General features: G+C 48.6%; 1 protein-coding gene across 2 annotated transcripts in view; it reads left to right on the top strand.

The window, feature by feature from the left end:
• The first annotated feature begins 200 nt into the window (after window positions 1-200).
• The window catches only part of tmem8b (transmembrane protein 8B), a 129,682-nt gene continuing 119,378 nt past the window's right edge, over window positions 201-10,504 (top strand). For both annotated transcript variants that reach the window (XM_063047741.1, XM_063047740.1), the window contains exon 1: window positions 201-545. In XM_063047741.1, the coding sequence (XP_062903811.1) occupies window positions 470-545 (76 nt within the window). In that variant the 5' untranslated portion in view covers window positions 201-469. The remainder of the gene's footprint in view (window positions 546-10,504) is intronic.

The following is a 10,504-nucleotide window of genomic DNA, read 5'->3' as shown; positions in this document are numbered from 1 at the left end:
AGATTCTGCAGCCATACAGAACGAGAACCCTCCCTCCTCACTCTGCCTTGTGGGACGGGACTCGGGGCGGGTCGCAGATCGGTTAGTGAAGGGCGCCTGGGGCTGGGAGGAGGTGGGGGGGGGGGTGGGAGGAGGAGGAGGAGGAGCTGAACTGTCCCTCGTGACTCCGGCGGGACGTAGGGGCTCCCGAGGGAGCGGATGAGTGCGTCCAGCAATGCCGGGCTGGCGGGAGGAGGAGTCCAAGGGGTGAAGGCCGCCCATGCTCCCCGACTGACGTGCATTGGAGAGCCAGGCCCGCCCCGTTCCAGGCGAGCGCTGGCGGAGCCCTGGTGTGGAGCATGTCATTGTGGAGAGTGCGGATGCCGAGCAGCGCCTGCCGAACGGCTCGGGGGTAGCGCAGGCTGCGAGGCTCCGGCAGAGCCTCCTCTCACCGCCTCTCGCCTCCCTGCCTCTTACCCTCGTCCCAGTGATGACGCCCGAGAGCCGTGGCTTCGCTGCCCGGCCGCTGCTGCTGCTCCTCGCCGGCTGCCTGCACTCGCTGAGCGGTGAGTCCTTCCATCTCGCCCCCTCCGCTCGCATCCCTCCGGAGGGAGCTGTCCATCGCCGCTTGGTGCTGAAACCGCGCCGTTCATCCCCTCGCTCTCCTCTCCGCTCGGGTCCTGCCGTCCTTCGGTTACACTTTATCCAAGAGCTCACGCCGGGCCATTTACTTCTTTGTCCAGCAGAATCACCCACCCTCTCCCTCTCTCTCCCTTTTCTTTTTTCTCCGTTTCCTTCCCGCCATCTCTACCCCACACGCTCTCATTTTCACATCTTAACATCAACCCATCTCTCCCCACTCTCATTCCTCTTTCACACTCTCCCCCCTCCATCAATTCCCACTTCCACAGTCAATGCATTTCATCCCCTTCCGGTGTCTGTCCCGCACTCTGTCTCGCACACACTCATTCTCTCATCAAACTAACCCCCTCCACCATCTCTCCCGCTCCTCCACTCCGCTCTCCCCGTTCGTCTCGCTCTCCTTTCTCCACCGCACACTTCCTCCTCTCTCACACTCACTCCATCTCTCCCCTACACTCATTACACCTCATGTCTCCCCGTGATCTCTCCTTTCCCACACTCTTCCCCCCAATCTCTTCCCCACATTCCTACCAAAACTACTCGATCCTCCACAAACTCTCCGTCTCACACTCGCTTCTTCCCCACCTTTCATCTCTTCTTCCACACTCTCTTCAAGACTCCACACTCTTCTCTCCCCTCTCCTTTCCTACTAACACGCTATCCCTTTTCCCTCTCTCCCCCTCACTATTTCCCGTCCCTACCTCTTCCTCTCCTCTCTCTCTTTCCTCTTCCTCTTCACTCTCCCCATCTCTCCCATTCTCTCTTTCTCTCCCCTCACTCCCCTTCTTCATCTTTCTTTCTCTAATCTCTCTCTCTCTTTTTCTATTCCTCTCTCTGGCTCTGTCTCTTTCTCTTCCCCCATCTCCCACATCCAGACCTCACTGCAACGCAATATGTTTCACGGTGTTTGACAAGGTAAATGCAATAGTCGTTTTTTCCCTTGCCGGGGAATTTGGAACCAGGTTTACAACCTCGCAACCTCACAAAATAAACCATCGGCTCTTCAGGGCAGAGATGGGAAGAAATCTCTTCACCCCGAGGATGGGGAATCTTTGGAATTCTCTGCTCACGAGGGATGTAGCAGCTCAGTCACTGAACATATTCAAGACAGGGGTTTTGGATATGAAGGTAATCAGACCAGGAGAGTACTGAACGGATCAGCCATGATCACAATAAATGACAGTGCAGGATCCAGGAGCTGACTGCTCATTCCAGTTTCCACTCCTTATTTTCTTATATTTTCCCCAACCCCATTCTCGTTCTCTCTCTTCCACTCTTTCCCTCATCTCCCTCCTTCTCTCTCTCATCTCGCTCTATCTCTCCTTTCCACTACCTCCCCCCCTTTCGCTTTCTCTTTCTGTCGCTCTTCCCTCTCTCTCTTTCTCTCTCCCTTGCTCCCCACCTCTCTCCATCTCCCCTCTCTCACTCTCTCTTTTCTCTCCCCACCTCTCTGTTTCCCTCTCACTCTGCTCTCTCTCTCTTTCTCTCCTACACTCGCCAATCTGAACATGGGGAACGGAGGGAGGGAGGCTGCTTTCCCTCTGCTCCTGTGCTCTCTCTCCTTCCTGTTCTCTCCTTTCACCGATTTACTCCCCTTCTCCTCCTTTACTCGCCCTCATTCCCTCTCCCTCTCACACACCTTCTTCTCATGTGCCCTCTTCTGAAGCACTGCCCTGTCCTACAAATTATGTCTCTCTCGCTCTCAGTCCTTTCCCTCACCCTCGTACTCTCTCTGTTCTCACGCATTCTCTCAGTCACTCCCTCACATTTGCTCGCTTACTCATTATGCACACACAGTACATACCCTCTCCACATATACTCTCCCTCCTTTCACACACATACGCTCTTTCTCCTCTTGCGCAATCCTCACACTTTCCTCCCTCCTCTTCCACACTCTGTCTCTCACGTATATTTGCTACCTCAGTCAAATTCACTTCCTCTCTTTCTATTCCCCTCCACTCCGTCCTTCAAACTTCTTTCTCTTCTTCGCTACATGTTCACTTTCCCAAATCCATCCCATTCTTAGACACAGTCTCTCTCTCTTTCTCTCTCCCCCTCTCTCACCGTCTGTTTCTCTGTCTTTCTGTCTGTCCCTGTCTGTCGCTCCGTCCCCCTATTTCTGTGTGACTCTGTCTCTCTCAGTGTCTCTCTCTCTCCCTCTCTCGCTTCCCGTGTCACCAAGGTCTCCCCACCCCTCTCCGTCTCCCTGCCTCTCTCTCTCACGCGCACGCTGTCTCGATTGCCAAGAAGCCGGTTAATCCTTTCACTTTAGTTTTGTAATCCTTTGAGATTAAGCGATTGCAATGTTGTTCTTATCCTTTGTGTCAGACTTAAACACGTTGATATCTTCCTCTTCTGACTTCTGTTAACTGTATGACATCTTTGATGTTCCTTTCATCAGCTACCACTGAGATCTGTTGCGGTTTTTTTGTCATATCTCGGCAGCGCCGACTCTATTTACAGATATATTTGCGGAGCGGAATTTGGGAATTTTTTACATTTCTGATGTCTCTGTAGCTATTCCCCCTCCTGTATCTTGGCACATTGTACAATACTGTCCACTCCGTCTCTCAGTCCTTAATTGTTATTACTCACCTTGTGTCCGTATGCGTGTCAGTGTCCCTGTCTCAGTGACCTAACCAATGTCCTGGTACTGTACTGCACCCTCACACGTTTATCAGCCAAGTACACACACACACACACACACACACTACTTGTTCACATGCTTACACACTGACACGCACACACTTCCAAACACACGTGCACTCACAAACACACGCATACTCAAGGCACACACATTCCCTCAGACACATACATGCACACACAGACACACGGCCACGTGAACTCACAAACACACTCTCTTAGACAGACATGCAAACATACACACACATTCTCAATATGCACACGCACACACTCACCCACACCTATGCATACAGACTCATACATACACACACAGTCTCTCACACTCGTGCACACTCACACACGCACCTCTACTCAAATACGCACACGCACATTCACACACACACACAGACAGACACACACACACACACACACACACACACACACACAATCTCTTACTAAACAATAATTGTTACTGTGGCCACATGGGAAGACTTTGAGAAAACTTGGTCAACGAGTTTGCTTTTAAGGAAAGAGACGGGTGTAGGCAATCTTCCTCATGGCTGAAATCTTGTGCTGAGATTTAAAGAACGGTATTGTAAAGCTCAGGACTCAGGACCAGAGCGGCTGAGGTTTGCCCACCAGAGTTAGTGCAATTGGCATTCCCAATGTTTACTTGGTGAAATTTCCCTGTCGGCTTATTGGCCGCGTTAGTTTAAAAATGCAGAGAGGCAGAGAGCGATGGAGCTGGCTGAAGTCAGCCTGCACCAGAGGGCAGATGCGAGGATCTCTCTGCTTTTACCATTCACTCTCCCTTACATCTCGACTGAGGCAGGAATAACCTTCCTTTTGTGCGTTCGATCTCTCTCTGCCTCGGCTTCCTTTACGTTGTCAATCATGCCCACAATACCTTTCTGTCTGAACAGTCATCTGTCGGATAACTCTTTGCTGTAGATATTCCCGCTTTACCGCTGCCTGACCGTCACGATTCCTTCTGTTTCTCCCAGCGGTGTGTTTACAGCGATACCATTTTTTGCTGATGTTTTATTTCAGGCTCTGCCGTTCTATAAATCAATGACAGCTTCTCACTCTCTACCCCAGTGCACAATCTCTCCCCGCTCTCTCTCCCTTCTCTTACCCTCACCCTCATCCTCCCCTCCCCCTCTCTCTCCCCGTCTCTCTGTCTGTTTCTCTCTCACTCACTCACACACACACTCCCATATGCTCTCTTTCAATCTTGCACAGACTAACGTTTCCTCTCACACGCTCACACACACACTCCACTCTCTCACACGCTCACAGCCCTATCACACGCTCACAGCCCTATCACACACTCACATCCCTCCCACACACTCTCCACTCTCCCACACACACACATCCCTCTCACACACTCTCCACTCTCCACTCTCCCACACACACACATCCCTCTCACACTCACATCCTTCTCACACACTCAAATCCCTCTCACACACCCACATCCCTCTCACACACTCACATCCCTCTTACACACTCAAATCCCTCTCACACACCCAAATCCCTCTCTCACACACTCACATCCCTCTTACACACTCAAATCCCTCTCACACACTCACATCCCTCTCACACACCCACATCCCTCTCACACACCCACATCCCTCTCACACACTCAAATCCCTCTCACACACCCAAATCCCTCTCTCACACACACACACTCCACTCTTTCACACACTCACATCCTCTCTCACACACACTCCACTCTCTCTCACACACACACATCCCTCTCACAGACTCACATCCCTGTCACACACTCACATCTCTCTCACACACTCGCATCTCTCTCATAGTCTCTCCACTCTCTCACACACTCACATCTCTCTCACACTCTCTCCACTCTCTCACATTCTCTCCACTCTCTCACACGCTCTCCCATGCATTCTCTTTCAACCCTACACACACTAACACGCCCTCTCCCACTCATGCACACAAATATACACTAATCTCTTCCAATCTCTCTCACACACACCCACACATACTCTCTTTCAATTACACTCTCCCTCACCCAATCTCACTATCTCCCGCTCTCTCCCACGCTCTCACACACACACTCTCTCTCTCTCACACACACACTTCATCTCTCCAGCATGCACGCCATCGCACTGTCTCTGCTGACACCTTCTTTCCTCTTTCTGACACTTTAGGAATAGCTTTGAACTAGGTTGCTTTTGTATATAATTTCCAAAGCATTTATTTCAACATAGAACACAGAACTTTACAGCACAGTACAGACCCTTCAGCCCACAATGTTGTGCTGACTGTTTCACCTACTCTGAGATCAATCAAGCCCTCCCTCCCACGTCGCCTCCACTTTTCTATCATCCATCTGCCTATCTAATAGTCTTAAATGTTCCAAATGTATTTGCCTCCACCACCACCCCTGGCAGGGCATTCATGCACCCTCTATTCCGTGTAAAAAAACCTCACCTCTGACTCGCACAAGTATTACAGACCATATTCCATCTATTTTTTTTTACAGCTGCATAGAACAGCCATTACTTTGAGCAATCTTCACACAGCCTAAAAACTGCATGGCACTTCAAATGCCTTTTTAATAATATGCATATTGTGAGTATTTAGAATGGAAATGAGAAAATCACAAACTTTCGAATTTATTTATTAATTGCAGGGTATAATGAGATGCAGTACAACAAAAAAAAATTCATGATTTGTAAACTTTTTCGAGCTGAGTCCAATTCCAGCTGCATGGCAACAAAGGCTGTGTGTGCGGGAGCATTTCGGTTACTGCGCGGCCGTGCACCCCAATAGCTTAGAGGGAACAGTGATTACAGACCAGTGTGGGCTGGCACTTCCTTCCTCTTGGGCAAGAACGTAGAAATGTACAGCACAGTATAATCCTTCTGGCCCACAATGTTGTACCGATGTTTTAATCTGCTCTAAATTCGATCTGCCCCTTCTCTCCCACATAACCCTCCATTGTTCTATCATCTATGAGCCTATCTAAGAGTCTCCTTAATGTCCCTAATGTATCTGCCTCTAACACCACCCCAGCAGTGCATTCAACACCCCCCCCCACTCTCTGTGTGAAAAGAAATCTGTCTCTACCATTCCCCCCCCCAACAGACTTTCCTCCAATTACCTTAAAATGATGCCCCCTCATACTCGCTATTTTTGCCCTGGGAAAAAGTCTTTGGCTATCTGCTCGATCTATGCTTATCATCTTGTACACCTCCATTATCATCTTGTACACCTTGTACACCTCTATTATCATCGTGTACACCTCTATTATCATCTTGTACACCTCTATTATCATCTTGTACACCTTGTACACCTCTATTAGCATCTTGTACACCTCTGTTCTCATCTTGTACACCTCTGTTATCATCTTGTGCACCTCTATTAAGCTTGTGTCTTCTTTCTGCCCTTTCTTTGCCTCTGGTTGCACATTTTGAGAGCAATGAGGTTGTTGCTCTGATGGTCTTTGTAATGCTGAAACGTTAATCTGTTCTATTGGGTAATTTTTCATGAAATCTCTCCTCCTGTTGTTTGATATTTCTGACCATCTGTCTCTATCTCTGACAAATGGGAGAAACTCAGTTTCTCTCTCTCTAAGCTACTAACATGGATAGAAGATTGGCTGACTGGTAGGAGGCAAAGAGTGGGAATAGAGGGGGTCTTTTCTGGTTGGCTGCCACAGAGGTTCATGTTGGGACCACTTCTTTTCACATTTGATGGCTGTGGACCTGTACTTCCTGGAGTTTAGAGGAACGAAGGGGGATCTCATTGAGGCCTATTGAATATTGAAAGGCCTCAGTAGAGTGGATGTGGAGAGGATGTTTCCTATAGTAGGGGAGTCTAGGACTAGAGGGCACAGACTTGGAATAGCGGGACATCCATTTAGAACAGAGATGAGGAGGAATTTCTTTAGCCAGAGGGTGATGAATCTGGGGAATTCATTGCCACGGACGGTTGTGGAGGCCAAGTCATTGGGAATATTTAAAGCAAAGTTGATAGGTTCTTGATTGGTAAAGGCATCAAAGGTTACAGAGAAAAGGCAGAAGAATGGGGTTGAGAGGGAAAATAAATTAGCCATGATGGAATAGCAGAGCAGGAATGTCCTAATTCTGCTCCTGTGTCTGATGGTCTTGTGGTCTCATGGTCTCATCCTAGATTGGTGAGCATCAAAGTCAAAGTCAAGTTTATTGTTAGGTGCACAAGTCCATGTATGTGCAGGAGCAATGAAAAACTTACTTGCAGCAACATCACAGGCATATCGCACCAAACAAGTGATCAAAGTGGTCACAGTGTTGTTATACTGAAATAGTGACTAACGGTGTGCCACTTAGTTCAAGAAATGAAAGATGGAAGGAGAGTCGCCGTTCCTGAACCTGGTGGTGTGGGACTTCAGGCTTTTGTACCTCCTGCCTGATGGGAGCTGTTGAAGGATGGCGTAGCCTGGATGTTGCCTCCTGTAGATACTACCGATGGTGGGGAGGGATGAGCCAAGGTTGTACTGGGCTAAGTTCACTATTCTCTGCAGCTTTTTACGTTCCTGGGCATTTGAGTTGTCATGCCGCACCATGATGCAACAAGATAGATTGTGGACATGCTCTGCTGGGGCAGGAATGCGTGGCGACACTTTGGACTGCCCCCAGCACATCCTTAGGTCCTGTTGCTTGTTAACACAATAGCTCATCTCACTGTATGTTTCAACGCAGACGTGATAAACGAATGAATCAGGTGCAATGAAAAACTTATCTGCAGAAACTTCACAGGCAGCAAGTCTAACAAAACGCTTGCCTCTTGCAAAGGGAATGGAAAATAGAACTAGGAGACTCTTCTTACAATTATACAAGGTGCTGACCAGACACTTGGAGAAACGTGTATAACTTGTTCTCCTTGTGCAAGAGGACATAGCAGGGAGTCTAGAACTAGAGGCCACAGATGAAAGATGAGAGGGGAAAGGCTTAAAAGGGACCTGGGGGGTTACGTTTTCCATCTGGAGGGCGGTGGGTGTAAATTGGTAAATTGATTTGTTATCGTCTCATGTACCGAGGATCAGTGAGAAACTTTGTTCTACATGCCATCCCTACCGATCATTTCGCAGCAGATCATTGAGGCAGTACAAGGGAAAACAATAACAATGCAGAATAAAGTGCTACAGTTACAGAGAAAGTGCAGTGCAGGCAGAGAATCAGGAGCATGTTCATAACGAGGTAGATTGTTAAATCAAGAGCCCGCCTTTGGACAAGGGAACCACTCAAGCGTGTTATAAAAGCGGCTAGAAGCTGTCCTTGAGCCTGCTTGTGTGGGCTTTAAAGTTTTTGTATCTTCTGCCCAGTGGGAGGGGGCAGAAGGGAGAATATCCGGGGTGGGAGGGGGTCTTTGATTATTTGTTTAACAATACAGTACGGAGTAGGCCCTTCCAGCTCTTTGAGCCACATCACCCCAGCAACCCCTGACTAACCCCATTAACCCTGACGTAACCGCGGGACAATTTACAATGGCCATTTACCCTACTCGATACATCTTCGGTCTGTGGAGGACCTGGATAAAATGCACACGTTCCACGGAGAGGATGTACAGAGACTCCTTACAGAATGAACTCTGAACTCCTCAATGACCCGAGCTGTCATAGCGTAACGGTTGCCGTGGTGCCCATCAGGCGGCGACAAGGACAGAGAGAATCCTTTCCCATGATGGGGGAGTCTAGTACAAGAGGGCATGACTGAAGGATTGAAGGGCGCCCATTCAGAACAGAGATGCGAAGAAATTTTTTTAGCCAGAGGGTGGTGAATCTATGGAATTTGTTGCCACGGGTGGCAGTGGAGGCCAAGTAATTGGGTGTATTTAAGGCAGACACTGATAGGTATCTGAGTAGCCAGGGCATCAAAGGTTATGGTGAGAAGGCGGGGGAGTGGGACTAAATGGGAGAATGGATCAGCTCATGATAAAATGGTGGAGAAGACTCAATGGGCCGAATGGCCGACTTCTGCTCCTTTGTCTTATGGTTTTATGGTCTAAACCAAGTGCTGATCTGTGTCCACAACTCTCTTGCCATCACGGGAGGAGCAGTTGCTGTACTAAGCCGGGATGTTTCTGGACAGGATGCTTTCTGGATACAAAACATAACTAGAGGGGTTGGTTCAACTACAGCCGCTCCTCACCGGAGTTCAAAAGAATGAGAGGGGTTGTCACTGAAATGTACCTGGTACTGACCGGATGAGGCCTTTCTCTGGGCTGAGGTCAAAGTCTGAGGATTAGACATTGAGGACGGAGATGAGCAGGAATGATGGACAACCCTCTCCCACAGAGAACTGTGGAGGCCAGTTCACCAAGTGTGTTTGAGAAAGTTTCTCGGACTTGCCAACAGAGAGTGAGAGGCCTGACGTACCATCCAGTCTATGTCAGCCCTCTGTAGGGACAATTTACAGTGGACAATTAACCTGCATGTCCTTGGGATGTGGGAAGAAACTGGTAAACTCTGGTGCGGGGAAGCGCACTTGGTCACAAACATGCAAACTCCACATAGACAGCGCCCCAGATCAGGAACAAACCCATATCTCCGGTATCAGAATCAGCTTTATTATCACTAACATGTGTCATGAAATTTGTTGTTTTGCGGTGGCACAGTACATTGCCATATATAACAATTACTATAAATTACAATAGAAATGTATAATCGATAAATAATAAGTAAATAAATAAATAAATAAATACTGGGCAAAGAGAGGCAGTGTTCATGGGTTCATTGTCCATTCAGAAATCTGATGGTGGATAGGAAGGAACTGTTCTTAAAATGTTGGGTGTGTGTCTCCAGTCTCCTGTACGTCCCCCTGTCCTCCATCCCATCCTCTCCTCCTATCCCCTTCCCTCATGTCCCTCTCTGTCTTATCTAGGTACTACCTTCCCGGAATCTCCTTCAGAGTCCATCCTCCTTTGGAACTGGGAAAACCGGGAATATTCAGGTCCTGGTCATCACTTTGCAACCACCCCGGTCCCGGTCTTGGCACCTCCTCTACCTGCTCCTGCTGTTACACTCGGAGAACAGAGAACGTGGAACACAGGACACTGGGCACAGGGCATATGACACAAAACATGGGACATGGGACACGGAACATGGAACACAGAACACGGAATAATACAGCACAGTACAGGCCCTTTGGTCCACTAAGATCAATCCAACCCTTCCCTTCCACACAACCCTCTGTTTTTCTAACATCCATGTGCTTATCTAAGAGTTTCTTAAATATGCCTAACGTATCTGACT

This window comes from Mobula hypostoma, chromosome 5 (assembly GCF_963921235.1).
Source record: "Mobula hypostoma chromosome 5, sMobHyp1.1, whole genome shotgun sequence".
NCBI lineage: Eukaryota > Metazoa > Chordata > Chondrichthyes > Myliobatiformes > Myliobatidae > Mobula > Mobula hypostoma.
Note: the sequence above shows the minus strand (reverse complement) of the source record. Positions and strands in the feature narration are given on the sequence as shown.